Raw genomic sequence first — 21,262 nt, 5'->3', positions numbered from 1 at the left:
AGTCTGTCCAGTAGGTTGGAGGAAATCACAGCATACAGAGAGATGATGGGATGCCCAACACAAAAACAACTTTATTTTGGTATTAAGCAGAGGCGTGCGGTGTAATTTTTGTGTGGGTAAGCTCTAAAGTTTACTTATTGACATTTCTTTTATACATATTAATCATGACTTATGAAACTTTCAGCTTTTCTCAAAACCTATATATATAGGTTGATTCACGAGGATTTACCGTCCCTTACGAAGCTTATTTTTAGCTTCACAAAAATAGCCAATTAAAGAAATGGCACTTCTGAATAGTTCATTCTCTATTTGTAATATTTTTTACCCGTAAAACTAAAGGACAAAGATATTTTACTAACAACTTCAAATGAATGTAACTCTGAAAATATTGCGATTAGAACGTTTATATGACTTTTTTCTCAGAATGTCTTCGGAAATAAGCTCCGTCATATTTTGCAAGGTAATTGAGCGCACCTAAATATACTCCTTTGTTAACTGCCTCTTCTGACTCACAATGCCCACGAAATGGCAATTCATGCATGGCTAGAAAACAGACTGTATCAATTAACCTCTCCAATATTTCCCTGTTCTTTCGCACCATTTCATTGTGTTGCTCGACACTGACACGAAATTGTGAATCTAACTGTACGTCTATTCGAGATAATCCAAATTACCTAAATTGTAAAACACTAAAAATATGAGCCTGTGACTTTTCATGTTTATTAATGACATTGTGCAGATTGTTCAGATTATCATAACCATTTTTAGACCAAACTGTTTCTTCTTTAGAAAACATAAGACAGGGCCAGCAAAAGAGTTTATTTAATTTTGCACTTCCTGCAACCCACTGAGTTTTCTGATATTGGGACGCATGAAAATGTCGAGTATATTCTTTTCCTTTGTCTTTATGAGCTGCAAAAAGCGTTGACATTTCAGGACATGGTCGATCACTTTGTATTATGTTTAATATTTCATGTAAAAATGTAGTCGAAATGTGTGTTTCAATAATTGTTCGATAGGACATAACGAATCGCCCATTCTTAATCAATACCATATTTAGTTTATACACAGAAAACTACGACATAAATTGAGGGGTTTGCCGGAAAAAGGGCGTATACGTCAATATGGCGAATTGAGATACATGCAATCTAAGATTTTAAAACGCACCTGAATAAAATGTTATACACGCACGCAGCCCTGTCCTGCAGGTATGTACAGTACAATCAAAACAAAATTTCGCTACTATAATTAGCGAATTATTCACTACATTTTAAACCGTTTTCCCAAAGAAGGGTGTATAGGTCTATCCGCCTTTCTCCCAGCAAAGCCCTCAATTGTCACTCACAAAGAAACAAAATCTTCAAATAACTGAGAGATCCTTAACACTATCTCAATTGACAAACAAATCGCATGTTTCACACACACTGCCAAATTCAACAATCAACACTGGTATTCTTCTGCAGGAACTTAACAAGCCAGGACAAGCGATAATCCTAGCGCTTATTCTTGCTGTGTACGGGCGTATAGGCCATACAGTGGTTGGTATACTAGGAAATTTTCCCTCCTTGTCTACTGTCCGCGCATGCGCCAGCACTGTAAAATGAGGCTAAAGGCAAGCTGTGAACGAAGAGCTGCCTTACTGCAGAAATGTAGTTAATGCAGAACATTTATATATGAAGTGCAGAATACACTTCATTAAAAATGTTCATCTATAAGTTGAATGAGATAAAATTGATACATTAATTTGAAGTGTGTCTACTAGGGTATGCGGCGCTTACCCCGCTTGCCCTAAATGCACGCCCCTGGTATTAAGGACACTGAAAACATGTACTGTATTACTGTAGTCTCTGAACTGACAACTTACAAATTAGCATGATTTTAGTTGGATCAGATTGGCAGGAATTTCTTTAGGAATTCTGGGCTACTGAAAGGACAACGGGTATGTATTAAAACAAACTTTCAATTAAAAAAGAAAACCTTAAATATGAAAGCCTACAGAGAAAAACTGTGATGTATAATGAGCACAAATATGCAATATAATTTTGATCTCGTACTCACATATTTTTTCTTTATTAAAATAACAAAATTTAATTTTAACATGTTAATAGTGCAAATGCAGGGTGATTCACGAATAATGATCCACGCTTTATGAATCATTTTGAGCATAAAATGTCATATGAACATGTGTTCGATTATCATTAGCTTGAAAGTTATTCTTAAAAATCCAAACATCATACTGTGAATCAGGCTTTGGAGTTGCTTGCATCGTAATACAACAATTGGAATGCAAAAAAACGAAGGGATGAGCTGTGAGGTATAGTACGAGGAAGAAGGGGAAGTTAAGTCTAGTGATTATCAGCTACGCTCATAAGGTTAAGCTGTGTCAAGGTACGGAATGTGCGTGTCATTCACATCAGTGTAACCAAAGTGTATTGAAGCAGAAGGAGGTAGGCCTATATTTGAAAATCTGCTGCCAGAATGAAGTATGTTTATTTTATAGTTAATACAGTACTATGAATTAATATTTCTGTGTATTTTAAGTTAATAACTCTCAGTTCTGCTCAAAACTACTGTCACTTTCATAGAATTTAATCAGTTGTAGCTACTTAAAAGGTAAAGGTATCCCCGTAACATGCCATGAAGGTACTTGGGGGTCATGGAGGTAGAGCCCCATGCTTTCCATGACCTCGGCACTAGAATGAGGTGGTGTGATTGGCAGCACGCTCTGACCGCCTTTTACCGCCGGGAAAGACCCAATACTCAATTTTATAGGAGGCTGAGTGAACCTCGGGGCCGTTCTGAAAGTTTGGCAACGAGAAAAAATCCTGTCACCGCCTGGGATCGAACCCCGGACCTTCCAGTATGTAGCCAGCTGCTCTACCAACTGAGCTACCCGGCCGCCTGTAGCTACTTAACTGTTTACAATTATAATCAGATCCATGTTCATATCTCACATTTTATGTTTAAAATGGCCTATAGAAGTGATTCCTAAAGGACAGCTGATTAGTCGCGAATCACCGTGTATACTGTTATCTGCACAATTATTTTCACTGTAATATCGCCAACAAAGTTTCATTCATAATATTTTATTGCACTGGCTGTTTAATATTTTACATTTTATTCCTCCCCATATCTTTTATATAGATTTTGTTATTACTATAATTAATTACGCCAGTCTCCGTTTCTCAAAGACAGAACATTGTTCAGTATTATGCTGTAAATCAAAATGTTAATGAGACATGGGCAGAAAGCTAGTCAATTGTAAGTGTTACGTAATATAAAATGGTACAATAATCCTATGAATATTTTACATACAAAGCACTTCACACCAATGCACCCGAAACACACTGTACAAATTTATGTATGTGCATGCTTGCAAAAATCCATAGCTTCATAATACTATTAGCCCATTCACATTCACAAACACAGAATAAATGAGTAAATGATGTCACAAGTACCTTGCTGAGGGATATGGTACTCTCGGTGAGAGCCTACAGGTACTGCCAAGTGGTCCCGAGCCACAGAGTCTCGCTTGTGAGCTGAAGGAGGAGCAAGCATTTCGCGTCCCGTGTGTGCGGCAGGTGGAGCCCACGACCCGCGTTTATCTCCACTACAACTACACAGAGAAACAATTACAAGCATTAAAAATACAAACATGATAGCAACTGTATTTTCGTGTTTTTGTTATAGAAATTTTAACCATTACCTTTAGATTTCATTTTTACTGTTAAGACAGGAAGCTGTAAAGATTTTAATTATAGCTGTTGTTCTATTGCTTTAATTAAAGGAAAATTTGGTTGAAAGAAGTGCATTAGTATATCAAGAAAGAAATGATTAAAAAATATAGACATTAAAATGATAGTAAACAAAAGTTGGAGAAGATTAATATATGACAGAAGTGGTTGGGCTTCAATGAAGTTGTAGGGTAGACTATAATCCTTCCAGATCTCTAATGCTACACACAGAGAGAAAGATAGCAGAAGAGAAAGGGGATAGAGAAGAATAAAGAGGCAGTAAGAGTGAAAGAGACAGATGATAGGCAAGATAAATATAGTTCTACTTTTTCGGGAAATGTATGTCTTCCCCATGGTGTCACCACAGAGCACCAGCAAGCAACATATGCGAGTTTAGAAAATTTTACGGCACAGCCTTATGCCTATGATGCATGAATTATATTACACTGAACATAAATACTATATTTAAATTAACCGTAAGAAAAATCAGAATTGTAAAGATGCATGAACTAAATTACACTAAACATAAATACTGCATTTAAATTAACCATAAGAAAAATCAGAATTGCAAAGAGAGAAAGATAACAATCTACAAGCTTGCTTTGTGCACTCTTAAAAGAGATGACTGAAACATGTGGTTCTGTTTCATAGGAAAATGGTGATGCAGTGAGAGAAGTGCCACAGTAATTTAAACAAAACAGAGAACAGGGAATTCGATCCGGCATTGGAACTGGAATCCGGTGTGACTTAGTGGATAAAGAGTCAGCATGTAGAGCTGAAAACCCAGGTTCGGGTCCTGGTGCTGGAGAGAATTTTTCTCTGTTCTATCCATTCTTCATCATATGATAACGCAGAATTCCTGCACGGAAATATCATATGTACTTCGGTACATTATAATAATAATATGATATGCATAAGTAATCACTGAATTAATTCAAGATTGCGCTCATCCTGTCGGATCCTGACCACTTAGTCACTCGTAATGAGGGCACCTCTGTACTTAGTGCATTGGACATTGTGCCACTGTCACTTATGGGTGACACAGTACATGAGGGAAGACCACAAAAGGGAAAACTGAGAGGATTTATTTTATTGGGTTATTTTACGACGCTGTATCAACATCTAGGTTATTTAACGTCTGAATGATATGAAGATGATAATGCCGGTGAAATGAGTCTGGGGTCCAGCACCGAAAGTTACCCAGCATTTGCTCCTATTGGGTTGAGGGAAAACCCCGGAAAAAAACCTCAACCAGGTAACTTGCCCCGACCGGGATTCGAACCCGGGCCACCTGGTTTCGCGGCCAGACGCGCTAGCCGTTACTCCACAGGTGTGGACAACTGAGAGGATTCGATCTGGCATTGGAACTGGAATCCGGTGTGACTTAGCATCAGCATGTAGAGCTGAAAACCCGAGTTCAGGTCCCAGTGCTGGAGAGAATTTTTCTTTGTTCTATCCATCCTTCATCATAAAACAGAGAAGGCATGAATACCTACATATCACTGTTGCCTGAAGAAATATCTACGCACAAATAACAGATATCACCAATTATATCACATGAAGTCAACATGAGAAGGAAGAAGAAACTTCTGTTCCAGTGTACTGAAATGAATGCAGCAAACTGCAATATCTTGGGAATAGCTTTCTGACTCCAGAGGATTTGCCTAGGACTGCAAAATTAAAATTGTTCTTAGACTGCCTACTTTGATCCTGTAGACTGAGAGCAAAATGAGTCAAACTAACAGGCTTGAAAAGTAATCACCCTGAAGAAGAAAAACACCTTCTTCTCCCACTTTTACTTACATCAGCGATGTCAGATAGGGACTAAATGGAGCGGAGCGCTCCACTAGACTGGTTGCGTGCTCCGGTGTTTCCACAGACATAAGCAAGTTCAAGCTCCGATCTAGCTCCACAACCAGTATTGGAGCATACAACTCTGACACTACTGACTTACATGAACCAAGTTATCGGTACAAGAATGTGATTAGTTACTGGTCTCTCTATTATGATTAATAACTTAGTGACTTTTCTTACCCACTATATACAATGTGTTGCTCCTGTCCTGTCGCGGTAGCATGACTACCCGCTGAGGAAGTGGTCACATAATGATACCCTGCTGCCACTGCATTTGCAGAACTACTAGCAACCAGAGTTGGCTCCTTGCTGCATGTGTTGACACCATTGCCACCACCGTGGCATGTAGAATGGTGCATGTAGTCACTGGCATGCACGTGACTATGGTGGTAGTCACTCAGGCCTGGTTCTCGCTTTGTTGCAACTCCCAGCATGCACTCTGACTGCGCCTTTGCAAGCAACCGCTTCTTCTGTGACTGTGATGCTCCACTCGAGTAGCTAGAACTGCAACCCACAGCCTTTGCATTATCTCTAGCTCATCTAGTTATAGTATTGTGTAAATTCCTACCACAAGTAACTACACCTTTTCCAGTTGTATTTCAGAAAATATCAATTGTATTTCAGATTAGTCAATTCAATTTCAGATAGTATCAATTGTATTTCAGAAAATATCAATTGTACTTCAGATTAGTCAATTCAATTTCAGATAGTATCAATTGTATTTCAGAAAACATCAATTGTACTTCAGATTAGTCAATTCAATTTCAGATAGTATCAATTGTATTTCAGAAAATATCAATCGTACTTCAGATTTGTCAATTCAATTTCAGATAGTATCAATTGTATTTCAGAAAATATCAATTGTACTTCAGATTAGTCAATTCAATTTCAGATAGTATCAATTGTATTTCAGAAAATATCAATTGTACTTCAGATTAGTCAATTCAATTTCAGAGAGTATCAATTGTATTTCAGAAAACATCAACTGTACTTCAGATTTGTCAATTCAATTTCAGATAGTATCAATTGTATTTCAGAAAATATCAATTGTATTTCAGAAATTACGGTTGGCACCTTATTCTCCAATGTTAAATCCAATCGAGAACATTTGGTGTAAAGTGAAGACATACGTAAAAAAAACCCATTTTGGAATTCCTGATGTCATACCTCCCGATGTTGTAGGTTAATTTACCTACTGTATAGTAAAAGGTAAAGGTATCCCTGTAACATGCCATGAAGGCACTGGGGGGCATGGAGGTAGAGCCCCATGCTTTCCATGACCTCGGCACTAGAATGAGGTGGTGTGGTCAGCACCACGCTCTGACCGCCTTTTACCCCCGGGAAAGACCCGGTACTCAATTTTATAGGAGGCTGAGTGAACCTCAGGGCCGTTCTGAAAGTTTGGCAACAAGAAAAAATCCTGTCATCACCTGGGATAGAACCCCGGACCTTCCAGTCCGTAGCCAGCTGCTCTACCAACTGAGCTACCACCTACTGTACAGTAGAGAGTAAAATTGATGAAGCAACACACACAATATTGTTGGTGGTGATTGTGCTCGTGCAGTACAAAACAGTACAATTCATCAAGCTGCAGCTTTAGCTGTGATGAATATGCCTGTTGGAACTAAAATGCAATAAAGTTGAGGATTTTTTAAATCCATTTTCCATTTTTTTAAATACATGTTAAAATCTCAAGCAGGCCTACATTTGTTATTTTGTGAAATAAAAGTGACTATGTAATCTTAAATGCATTGCTTATTTTCTGAAATACATTTGATACCACCTGAAATACAATTGACAAATATGAAATACATTTGATACCATCTGAAATACAATTGACAAATCTAAAATACAATTGATACTACCTGAAATTGAATTGACAAATCTGAAATACATTGATAATTTCTGTAATACAACTGGAAAAGTTGTAGAAATTATAACTGGAGCACAACAAAATTTTAGTTTGCTGTGACAAATTAAACAGCTCACTACAAACAGAAGGAAGAGGAAAGTGCAGAAAAGAATAAAGGAACTCACAATTCAGTCACATGAATATCATTAAAAAGGTTCAGAAACACTGTTTTATGGCCTACGATTAGATAAGCTTACTTGGTTAGCTTTACAGACTTAACAGTTTTGTCTTTCATAATCAGTACATGAAGCCATGGTTGATTTCGATATTTGTTAAACAAAACCATAAGTATATCTTCTTCATGGGGGGAATGAGAAGCATGTGTTTACAAGTGACTAAATTTATTCAAATAGAGTCAGTTAATATTTTCAGAAAATAGAACTTCATTCACAAAGAGACACTGGCTATTCATTATTTTAAAACAGAAATAAACTTGTAATGCATTAACTTTGGTGACATAATAATATAAAGATATAAAGTCACACCGTCACATTTGCACCAATGCCAGTGACAAGCATTTAAATTAGATTATAAAAGTATGGGGATGTTAATAATTCATCTTCTGTACCAAGACTAGCAGGGCCTATTGCAGTCATGTCAATGAGTACTTGCTGTAGCCATTTGCTCTCTCTATCAATTCTTGCTCACAGGTACACAGTTCACTTCCCCTCTCAAGACAATAAGAGGAGAAGCAAGGGTCTTGCACAGCAGAGGTTAGTACACATTCACTTGTGGCTAGGAATATGATAAAACAACCCCAGTAAACGTAAATGCTACAGTTAAATCTCATTTGACAATCACGTAATGTCCATAATGAGACTTGCATCTGCTAAAAGTATTAAACCCAACACTGACAATTTTATTGTCGCCAGTAAACAGTGCTCTCTGAAGGAACACAAACTTAAAATATTTGATAATGCCTTTCATTTAAATCTAGAAACCTCCCAACGTAAAAAAAAGGCAATGACTATTGCACTACAAAGTTTAAGAACTTCAATTTGTGCCCTAAATTAATTTGTTGTTTAAAGTAATAATTCTTTATAGGAATTTAATGCTTTAATTTACAATCATTCGTGTAACTGACTATAGAAAGGTGCCTTAAACATCAGATAACAGACCAACAACCCAACTAAAGTTTAGTTTGAGCAACTTGGAAGACTGCTCTTATTTTGTTCTTTACTTAGAATGTTTATACACTTGCAGTCCTGAACAATTTTCTAGTACTCTGTGTTTTTTTTTAGTCATCCAGTCCATACCAGCCAGCTTCAAAAATCTAAAACTAATCGAAAAAAAGGACTAAATATTGTGAAGTATTTTTCTGATTTTTTTTAGTCAATCTACTAGTAATTTCACTGTCCTAAATATCTTCATGTCATGGCAACCATATCAACTTCACTGAATTGAGTTCAATTTCTATGATGAGTAGAAAGAAGTCAATAGGCTGACATATACAGGGTGTTTCATAATTCCTATTACAAACTTCTAGGGGTTGTAGAAGGGACTAAGTAGATAAAGTTTTGATTGGGAACCCATATCAGGAAATGTATCGTTTCGATGCAAAGTAAGTTTGAAGATCAATTCAATTTAAAATCTCCCGCTTCAAGGTATGCAAACAAAATGGGCTCAGGGTGACTTCTGCAGTCCCCTGATATGGCGTGTATTCTGTTTACAATCAGTTCTACGGAGTCGGCTTTCACATCAGTTGTGATTCAGTCATTGAGCAGTACAGGAAGAGACAGCAGTCCCCTGCTATTGTGTGTCTTCTGTTTACAATCAGTTCTACGGAATTGGCTTTCATATCAGTTGTGATTGAGCCATTAAGCAGTACACGATGAGACAGACGATATCAGGGGACTGCTGTCTCATCCTATACTGCTGAATGACTGAATTACAACTGATGTGAAAGTCGACTTCGTAGAACTGATTTAAACAGAAGACACACTATATCTGGGGACTGCAGAATTCGCCCTCAGCCCATTATTTGCATACCAAGAAGCGGGAGATTTTAAATCGAATTGATTTTTAAACTTATTTTGCATCGAAACGATACATTTCCGGACATGGGTTCCTAAACAAAACTTTATCTACTTAGTCCCCTCTACAACCCCTAGAAGTTTGTAACAGGAATTCTGTAACACCCTGTATAAAGGCTCAGATTTATCCCAAATGTAATGCAAATTTAAATCTCAATCTAACCATTCTGGAAAGATTGAACTCTCACCTGTGTTGGGGCTCATGCTTAATCTCTCGGACTATGTGCGCTGGGGTATGAACAGAAACTGAAACTTGTGGTTGCTGCTGCTGTGGTGGGGGTGGTGGTGGTGGTGGAGGCGGTTGTTGCTGCTGTTGTTGTTGGTGATGGTACAGCTGTTGCTGCTGCTGCTGCTGTTGTTGTTGCTGCTGCTGCTGCTGCATTTGCTGCAACTGTTGCTTTGCTGGACTCCGATGCTCCTCCCCATCACTATCAGCCACTGTCACACATGATATGACATTCTTCCTCTGTCTTGCAGATACCCCTCTGGACGGTGTTGACTGAGCACTGCAGTACAGCAGAAACAAAAGTCTTGTTACACAACTGTCATAACGATATCAATACACTTAAAACAGATGCTGTGAATAATGAGCATTGTTCTATCTTGCTCTTTTTCTTTTTTAACACACAGTAAAATTAAACTATTAATCAAATAAGCTTAAAAGAAATGAAAATTCACGGTATTTATGTCCTGACAGCAGATTCCTATAATCGAACTCCTGGCACATTATCATTCTCTTTAATCCTCCACAATTTTTGAAAGGTGCCAGCAGAAACTAGTTCCCCATGCATCATCACCTGTTCAGATAGCAGAGGTAAATCATCATCAAGTAGTTCTTCATTTGTTCATTTCACTGAACATTGGCATTTTTTCATTTGAAGCAAATTTTTTAATTTCTGAGTTTCAAAATATGGATATGATGGAATAAAGAATTAGAATAATGCTAAATGTTCAAAGCTTTAATGGAATGAGAATTAAATATAGAAATAGTGCATGAATTATGGTGGCTTACATTTAACGATAGAAAAAGAAAAGAAAATACAAACTATATCTAGAAAAATAAATGTACTCTACTGATAAAAAACGCTAATAACGGAAATAATAAACATTTATTCTAGCTGCAGTGTAATATTCAAAGGAAGACGAAATATTTCTTAAACAGCAGTGTTCTATGGTTGAATTTAATGCAAAGATGTGTAAAAAAGTGTGACTGTAATATGATTAAAAAAAAAAAAAAAAAATATAACAGTACTGCAATATTATGCAATACACACAGAGTGACCATAATTCCTTTGAGTGAAAGTGGGACTTTAGGGAAAAAAAATGGGACACCATGTTTTTCTAAACACCAGTATTTGATTTAAATTTAATCATAAGACGGATACACATACCAAAATGAAACGTAAATAACACTAAAAGAAGGAACAAATGTTAATAATTTCAAATTATACTTGTTAAAAATAGTATTATAGCAATAAGAAGACATTAAATGCACTTTCAATTCAAATTTATTAATATTTAGCTCAAGTCAGAAATTACACTTATAAAGGGGTTTATTTTGCTTTCTTTACTCCAATCATACTTAGCAGAAGTTGCTATTGTATTCAGCAACTCAGGTTTTGCAAGCAAATATGAATGAAAATCGTTGCAGTTACATTCAGCTGAATAGTTATTTGCCATAGCTCTAAAACAAGGAAATTTCTTTCCAAGCTCTTCTGTAAATTTGCATTGCCTTTTTGGCATTGTTATAAGGACTAAAATACAGTTCTAATGTTCACTATAAACACCCATTAAATTGATTAAAAACCCTAGCCGAACTTAGCAACTGAACATAAAATGGTACAAAATCATGAACATTACCGTTCTATTGATAAACAAAACAGGCAGTACCAACCTAAAAATTGCCATAATTAATAGATACAATCTATAGCATAGAAAAATATCTTTCATGTCGACAGTATGCAAGTGTTATAAGTAAAATTTATCGGCACACTTCTAAAAAGTTTATAACTTGCAAACTTACGCCAAAAATTCAGGACAAAAGTCTATTAAAAGAAAAGTCGGGACAGGTTTTTCAAGGCTCAAAAATGGGACAATCACGATTAATCAGGGCATATGATCAGTGACCTAATTATCTAAATTAAGTAAGGAAGAGGTGGGCACAGTATAAGCAAAGATTAAGGATCAGTTTTCATTCAGTGTGGAAGCATGGTGATGGGTTCCAAATAAAGTCTTAAGATATGGTTGTTAATCTGTTGTCAATGTTACTGATGTCCTGAGTTATTACTGGTAGAGGTTCAACATGATGTTGATTCTACATTAGGTGAAAATAACCTATTGATTACAGGCTGTCTCAAAAATAGACTGGCAAATTAATTGATAGTAGTCGCAGAGTAAAGAAATGTGCCAGTGAAAACACTACAATACTATTTAAATAACTTTCAAATTATCATTCTGTGAATTTGTTAAAGCCAATCTCAATAATGAAAGTTAGACAGTGTCTGAAAGGTTTAAAAAAGAGAAAGGGTATGTGTTATTTGTAGGAAAGACATTCCTGTCGTTTTGTTTCTTTTCGCTCAAATGATTTCTACTTTTTTAATAGGTAAAATTATACAAATTCAGCCTAACTTCAAAGTGATTAGACAGTATGTGGAGAACAGTTCTCTGACTTCGCGCCAAGTTTGAAAGTGAACAGTTCGATGTCAGGTAGTATACATATGATCTACATCAACACACTGCCTAATCACACATCATGTTTATTTGATATCTCAAGAGCTATTGGAGTTAGAAAACTGAAACCTTTTGCTTTTGTGTGTGTGTGTGTTTTTTTAATTGAAAAGCATTTCAGAAAATTCCGTCTGTTTATTTTTGAGATATCCTGTAAATACAATAATTCAAGAGAAGCCTATCTTTAACACTTCATCTGTATACTGAATGTCAGAGGAGGAAGTTGTGGAAACAGTAAACTGTCATAATTCGTAAAATATCAAATTTTATTATTCATATTTCAAAATGTATGGGAAGGATACTAAAACTTTTTGGGGGAAAATTACACTTCTTATATATACACGGCAATGAAGATGTCGAAATTTATGCAACACATGTTCTTTATATACACTGTTTTCTAGTACAAGTGCTCAGAACTTTAACTGTTTTACAGAGATAATACTGTCTACATTTAACTGCTTACTGGTTCCAACTGAAGGGAGACAAGTGTAACATATTGTGCAAATTTAATTTAATCATCATACCACATTTAGCTTAATCCACATTGTGGCAATTATTTCAAAATAAGCCTGGCAGTTACACTATGACTACACCATAATTTAACCATTGTAAGAGCATCAATGTCATGCCTTACTGACTTATTCTTTTTACTATGTGGACTTACTGATCATCATGCAAAATAATAGTGTTGGTGGAGGTGGGGAAGAAAATTGCAAATACACTAAATGGTGAGCAAGGAGATAGTCAATGAACAAAATCAGTTTAATGGGGTAGAAGAAATTCAGGTATGCAGACAATCAGACATAAGACAAGAAGACACACACAAACAGACAGAGGGTATAAAAAAGGTTAATGCTGAAAATGTGTATTTCCGTGAAAATCTAGAAAGTACTGTGATAGAAAAATACCTGAGGAATCAACTCTCAGGAAATCTTAAGTTGGAAATATTTATAAAGATACCATTGAAAAAAACCATTGATGAAACAACAGATGCTTGTGGCCATTATATTGTGAATGACTTTATTTCAGAGACAGCTGGAAAGATGCTTTTAGTGCATGTTGAAGAGGTACAGAAAGAGCAAATGAATACCATCCCGGTATAAGAGCATATAGTACATTGTTTCTCTATGTACTTAGACCCTTATAGACAAATTTAAAATTGAATAGAGTTAATGAGATAAACATCAACATTATTACTATCTTGAAGGAGAAGAGCGAACCCTAGCGTCATGTACAACTGAGAGAACTATTACAGTGAACCCCAGCTAGGTGAATTCCCAACCCACACCAGCTGACTGTACTAAGGTCCGCTGAATATCCAAGTTTCAAAGCAGGCAACTCCACTCATTCCTAAACCAGCTCCTTCCATAAATTGCCAGTCAGTGATCTGGGAACTTAAGGTGGACTGGAGATTGAACAGAATGATGATGATTCTAATGTGGGATAAGGAAGAACCTCGAGGAAAACCCCAATTGTGATCTTGTCTCTCATAAGTGTCACTATGTATATTTCCAATGCTGGCCAGGGTTCAAACCTGGACAACCTATGTCATAGGCTGATGATCTAGGCTACTGCAGGAACTTACAACAAAATTATACATTATATCCATTTGTAGCAATCATTAACAAAGTCAGGAAAGCTAAAGAGAGGTATTATTTTATTGTACGATATGTGGCTGAATTTTGACTGGAACATGCAGGAGTTATATAATAAATGTACTGGGAAAATTTGCAGTACCTACCCTACAGCAGAAATTGTCCCTCTGCAACTTTCATGTGTTGGATACTTTCAATGTCTTGATGGACACACATTCACTACAGATGAATCGTGGACATTGTGTCCAAATATCAGAAGCTGCCTGAATACGTGTGGGAGTTTCTAGACATTTAAATCTACAGGAAATAGATTTATAAGACTCTAATATAATTTTCGATTAAATCATAATGGTGTGAAACTCCGATAATACATGCCCGTTTGTTATGCTATTCTGCATTATACACTCTTTTCGTCCGGCCCCTTGACATCTCTATACAAAATCATGCAAAATCCACTGCTTAATACAATCATCTGTTTAATACACTCTTTCATCTGTTGAAAATTCTAAAATATCGTACTTTAAAGGGTACTGAGAAAATTTTCCTGGACTTCTACATTTACCGGTAGTGCCTGCATATTCAAGGATTTGTAGGCATCTTTATTTAGTGAATACAATAGAATGGAATGTGATCCTTGAGTACCTATACCTGCAAGACTACTGTATTCGGAGCCTGTTGTCCTTGCTGGCAGTTTTAAATCGCATTGTCAGTGATGACTAGACGAAGAGGAAGTGAAAGCGGTACACATTCCAAATCCTTCTCGCCACAAAGCCCTTGCCGCTATGTCTGTGATTTGTAGTTTTATTAATATTCCTAGTAGTCAAATTACTGATGTCGCTTCCGATTTAAATATGTGTAAAATTCAATTATTCATAGTACTGGATTAAGTGTAAGACAGAAAACAATTTGACTTTTTTAATAAAGGGGCACTTTAATTGATAAGAGAGTGTATTTGTTCTGACATTTTCTGAAAGAAAATAAAATAACCTTTTATCCTGAATAATTATATTATTTAATCCTTACATTTCTTCAACAAATGTTTATGCTGATTCATACCTTTGTGTTAAAATTTAAAAAATAAAAAAATGACCCCAGTATTTCAGTGACCCCTCTAAGAGTACATAAGGAAAACTTGTATTGTTTTGTATTTACTGTAGCTTGAGGATTTTAATTTTTCTTACAGCTGATTTAAAATATTAGTATACATTGTAAAACTCAGCCCATATAAGTAGTTCTTAGGCATAAGATGAGGCAGTTTACAATTTCCCTTCAGCTATTTACACGATCACCCAGGAGTTCGCAACCCTTACTTTGGGAATCACTGCCTTAATGAAATCACCAGAGAACAGCTGTGACACTGAATTGTTTTGAGTTTCTCCTGGGGGGCAAAAAAAAAAAAAAAAAAAAAAAAAAAAAAAATCGTGTTTAAAACTGTAAAAACTTAATTTCATGTGCATAAAAACAATCTCCATATTTGTCATACCACAAGGTACGTAGCTAAGTCTTTTAATACACTGGAATGAATCAAAATTATTTTTGTTGAGTGATGTGAACCATAAATCATCATCAGCCTTCAAGTGTTAGGCCCCAATGGATCTGTTACGGTCTCTTGCCAGCGTTTCCTAGGTCTTCCTAAATTTCTTCGATTTCTTGGGACATACGATAAATCAACCATAAATAAGTTTCTTTATAAATTCTTTGATTTTAATCTTGGCTGTTATGTTAAAAATCTTGGCCTTGAAAACTACTATTCAAACTGTTAAAAGGGTTTGTTTGAAAATATCAGCAAGGAAGGCCAGACTAAGAAGCCAAAAAGAATTGGAAAAGAGGTTTGCATATTCTGATTTCTCATCTTACAAGTACTGGTACATTAGAAGTTGAGTGGTATCCACTGGTTTTGAATAAAATCGTTGTTTTCGATTTTACAAGGATTTCTGGTTTTTGAATGGGATTAAGTACCATAGTGGCGGTTCACAAACAAATTTCTTGCTCAAAAGTGGGTCACGCTTTCAAAAAGTTTGGGAACCACATTGGTAAGATAGGAAAGACGCTAACAGTCTCATGAATTTAGATATATACACTTCTTCTGCCTCCCAACCTCCCCTTTAATTTGTGCACAAGAAAGCACAGTTTCAAAGCAGATTAATATAACATCTGAAACCTAATTTGTAGTATATTTTCTGGACTGAAATTGTAATTGTAAACTTCTGCATCTGAACAACAAATTTGCTGCTAATGTAAGAATCTGTAACAGTACTATCTGATGAACCAATATCCTGATAAAACTTCACCATTAAAGCACCCACTCTTACAATTCTAACATGCAATGATATACAAAACTACTATGAAAACAACATGCCATCAAACTATATGATCATGGACAACATTAAGCTCTTTAAGGGGTGGGAAGATATAAATATCACCATTGTTAGTTTCAAATAATAATTTTCTCATTTACTAACTACACACACCCAAAACCACAAAAACAAACTAACGAACTGATCCCAGATACCTGTAAATAATTCTAATAACATATTCACTCAAGTGTTAATCACAAAAATATATGACTATGTGCTACTATTAAGACAATATCCCAACAGACTAAGAAATTAATCTCAGCAGGAGTACAGTAACTTTTAACAATTCTTTGCTCATACAATAATTGTACTGGGCGATTTTCCAATTCATTTAATACAATGTAATAATTTATTTTACAACCATTCGGAAACTATGAAGTCATATTGTGATAATGTAGCAACAGTGAAATGAAAGTGGCAGAAAAATCTAAGGAGCTACAGCTACATATAACATATAATCTGCCACAAATTGTACTTCTCACTGGTAAGGAGTTACATATTTTGCTTCTGTGACATACTTGAAACTGCATTTATGAAGTTCTAGGGTAGTACAATAAATACCTAGAAACCATACTACGTTCATGAATAATACTCTACATTTTATTTCATGATCTACCAGAAGGAGAGAAGACAGTATTATTTCACTGACAATTTTGACCCTAGCATCCTACTTCATTAGTAACATGACTATCTTAAATAATTGTCTATGAGGCACCATACAGAGATGAATCCAGATAGAAGATTATTATTATTATTATTATTATTATTATTATTATTATTATTATAAAGCAGTAATGATGGCAGGAAAATGGACAGGTCGTAAGGAAATCTATTCCAAACACCATCCTATTGCCACAATACCACTAGCACTGATATTTGAGCCTGTGTTTGACAAGAAAAACTGATACACTAACAAGATGGCTATTGATGTGTTTCTGTTTAACAAATATGTATACATAATGACAAACAAAAATAATTACAACTGTCTTCATAATTCCGTTTATAAATGACATCTGTCTAATATAATAGTGTTCCAATATAATGTGTTGCAATGCTATATTACAGAACTGATAGTTGAACACTGAATTTCCATGCTGGAGATCTCGATTCAAAATCCAGAAAAATGAAGTAAAATGTGTGGATATGAGAGAGGTTTTCCGGATACCTCCTTTCATATGCCAGCATTCCACTACTTCTCAAGAATTCTCACTTTTAACATCCTTGATACAATGTACAGTAGTGGCAAAAAAAAAACCGGACCGACTGTTGTAGCTGATTTCAGAGCCTTGTTCACTCCAGAGCCCAATAGACTGGTAACTAAGACTTTCGTGGTTCGAATCCTGCCTGGGAAGGAAACTTTTTTCTGTTCCTTATTCAGATTTATTCCCAATACTTTTGGATTGCTGGTAAAATTCATGTTCTGGGAATAATAAGTTAATTAAGTAGTAAAATATCGCTGCAATCGAAAAGTATTGGGAATAAATTTGAATAAGGAACAAAAAAAAGTTTCCTTCCCAGGCAGGGAAGGAAAGTCTTAGTTACCAGTCTATCGTGCTCTGGAGTGAACAAGGCTCTGAAATAGCTACAAGGGTCGATCTGGTTTTTTTTTTTGCCATGTGGGGCACTGCTATGTCTAGAATGACATAATGTCCTCCTTGTTGGTCTAATGGTTATCATGCTTGTCATTACATCCAGTCAGTGTCTATGGGCTCAAACCCTAACAAAATAAATCATTTTCAATAGGTGACGAAAATCCTCAATAAACATACGACTTCCTTTAGAAGATACGTAAAACTGGGGAAGTACTATACCGCAGGCACAATATATGATATACAAAACTGTTTTTGACAGAGGACACCTGATAAAATAAACTGTTGGCTACTTCTTGCTGCACCATTTTCTACTTTGAAAACAGATTTTTCTGAAGAATGTTTCATGACATCATGAGATTGCTGATGCTATTGATAAAGCAGAAAATGAAATACATAATACGAAGATGAGAAGTACATTTGGAGCCAAAGAGCAAACAGATTCTCAAAGAAATGAGCAGGTCAGTCAAGTTCACACAATTTTGGCATGTTATTTCTAGAATGATCACTGTATCTGCCACTGACGGAAGGAAATTATTTATTCAATATGAAACCAAAGCATCTTTGCTGCAGACTTGTACAAAAAAAGAATTATTTTATTCTTCCAGGTCATACAAAATTATTTACTCTGAACATGCTTTCATAATCGCAAAGTATTATATTAATTCGAATTATATGATTCAGTTTCACAAAATCACTGTATGAGCATGAATTGTAAGAATTAATTTTAATTGTACTTAAATTATGATTATGATAGAAGATGTGATGTTTTTTTTTATTACTCAAAGGAGTTAAGTATCTTTCCAGCTGATTATTAACAAATGATAAGATGTTAAGATGAGAGCTCTTCAAGCTGCAATGGGGAAATATGTTTTCACTTGTATCCATTGCAGAACCAGACTTCCAACTACAATTCCCTTTTGAAAGAGAATTCGATTTAATTTTATGAAAAGGTGAACAAACTAATCTAATGAGAAAGAAAAACTAGTTACGACAGAACATACCACATTTACCCAAATACAAGATAAATTTGTCAGAGTTTACATTCAAAGGGAAGGAGAAGACTGATTACCCATACTTTTTGTACAGACACATCACTAATAATGATTAAATAATTATAATTTGTTGTTGTTACTTATCCCTTGGACTCAGACCACTTGAACGAGATATTTTCAAAAGTAGATTTTGAATTATGAACGAAATTTAATTGCAAATACTAGAAATACCACAATACTTGGTTCATTAACTGGTCTACAATATACCAACCGGTGAACATGGGTTCAATTGCCGATGGGGTCATGGATTTTTGCATTGATCTAATCCTTTCAGCTGCACTATGGCCCTGGAATCGACTCAGCTTCTAACAGAAATGGGTACCACAGACATTGGGGGTAAAGCATGTGGTCATATAGGACTGATGTCCCTACTGCCATTAAATGCCAAATATCTTAAAGGTGGGAGTCTTGACCTCTCGCCACTCTGTGGGCCGATTTGGCCTGTCATAGGGTTGACTTTACTTTTTACAATATACCAATATGACCTCATTTACTGTTTCGGACAAATTAATTCCAAACTATTACATACACAGAAATATTGGAGTTTGGGGAAGACAGAAAGGCAGGAGCAAGGGGGAAAAATTACAAAATATGTCTAGAAAGTTCCAAGACTGAATTTATTGCAGACAACTACGAATAATTGGATAGGTCTGTTGTACAGTAAAATAATTATTCTTCCATTCATGTGCAAATTCTGATGTTCAGACAAGCATTACTACACACTCAATTATGCTGTATAAAGCATTTATGTAGGAAGTTCAACTAAGTCTGTTAGCTTAATTTTAATCCTGATGTCAACGAAAGAAATTGTATTCATCCGCCAGCGATGGCTGTGACTGAGAAGCACTAACTCACATGGCAAAGAATGAGTAATGCATCATTAAAATGGCCCACAAGCGAAATAAAGCTATGATCATTGTACAATTAAGATTAAACAATAACTAATAATTCAAAATTAATTACATTAACAGTTTCTGTCAGATAATAGAATAATGCCTTCTAAAACTGTGTCAGGCTCATTCTCCACTTTTTAAAGGTTTTCTTCGTTTGTTATTTTTTGTCGAAGGACTAGCTGATTGATTCTGCAATGCTATTCAATGTCACTCAGAAAAATCAACTTCTGACTTCACACAACACTGCCCCTCAAATACTCAATTCTTAAACTCAAAGAACACAGGTGTTAGAGATAGCACACAGCTGGTTTGAAAATGTTAGAATGCAATAAGAAACTATGATGGCATTTATTCCTGACCGTGGATCTACAGGCTAAACAAATAGTCAAGCTGAAGCGACGTAAGGAAAAGTATTAGAGGTCACAGATAGCTTCCACAAAACTCACGTTCATCAAAGAGGGATCACACTGTGTTGTGCAATTTCCTATATTTTGAAGTATTGTAATCCCTACCAGTAACATATTTTAAAACATTATTTCCATTTTCTGGCATATTTCTTTCTGTAACAATACATATTTTGAAGTAAAGGTAGGTATGTACGTGAATAAAAACAGTATCATATTATGAAACTACTCTTTTATGCATCGCATTAGCAAGCTGTTTGCAGAAATCACTCTACCAATGACAAGGGAGTAGGTAAATGTGTATTAATTGACATCAGGATTAAAAATACAGTCAACAGACTGTAATGTCCAAACGAGTAAACTTTAGGTTTTGTATGTATTTTAGCGATATAAGCACTTATTTTGTTGACAGGTCATTTTGTGCAGTCTATCTCTCATTTAGATTCTAATGAAACATTTTGTGATAGGCTATTGTGGATAACATTCAATATCACCAACATTCAGATAATAATTTAATGATTCTTTTGCAAAAGATCTCGAACTTGTTCAATGTTCTTGAAAGTGCATATGGTGAATGAACAGTTGGATGGATCTCGCATTATCTCTCATTGTCTTTTGTTTTTCTTGAAAACTTATGTCATTCACACATACATGCGCATAATATCTGAACATGCCAAAATTTGAGCATGTAATTCTACTTTACTTCAGCATAAAAATACTCGCCAATTATTTCTGGTTTGTCTGTAAAAAATTAGGTCTTGCAACTTTCCATATATATAGGTATACTGTATTTTATACCTACACTTTGCGATAATCATTACAAGTTTAATGGGAGATGCAATATTGCTATTCTGCATTCTTTTTTTTAAAGCACATTAAGTATTGAAGTTAGAAGCTCATAAAACACAGACTGAATAGATGTGCATGAGTGTATGATACATGCAATATTGCTTAATGAAAGATTGTGCAGGTTATATAGCATTAAATCTTCTGATTATTCTTTCATCATAATGTTATGTTTTATTTAAAGACGCTCGCAACTGCAGGGGTTATATCAGCATTGCCGGATTTGCCGGAATTTTGTCCTGCAGGAGTTCTTTTACATGCCA

At 35.5% G+C, this 21,262-nt stretch overlaps 1 protein-coding gene across 10 annotated transcripts in view; it reads right to left on the bottom strand.

The window, feature by feature from the left end:
- The window catches only part of Hipk (Homeodomain interacting protein kinase), a 138,339-nt gene that overhangs the window by 38,472 nt on the left and 78,605 nt on the right, over positions 1 to 21,262 (bottom strand). For all 10 annotated transcript variants that reach the window (XM_069839994.1, XM_069839996.1, XM_069840000.1 and 7 more), the window contains 3 exons: positions 9,722 to 10,039; positions 5,769 to 6,092; positions 3,459 to 3,616 (listed from right to left, as the gene is read on the bottom strand). In XM_069839994.1, coding sequence (XP_069696095.1) covers positions 3,459 to 3,616; positions 5,769 to 6,092; positions 9,722 to 10,039 — 800 coding nt within the window. The remainder of the gene's footprint in view (positions 1 to 3,458; positions 3,617 to 5,768; positions 6,093 to 9,721; positions 10,040 to 21,262) is intronic.

This window comes from Periplaneta americana, chromosome 11 (genome assembly GCF_040183065.1).
Source record: "Periplaneta americana isolate PAMFEO1 chromosome 11, P.americana_PAMFEO1_priV1, whole genome shotgun sequence".
NCBI lineage: Eukaryota > Metazoa > Arthropoda > Insecta > Blattodea > Blattidae > Periplaneta > Periplaneta americana.
This window is presented reverse-complemented; position numbering and strand designations above follow the sequence as displayed.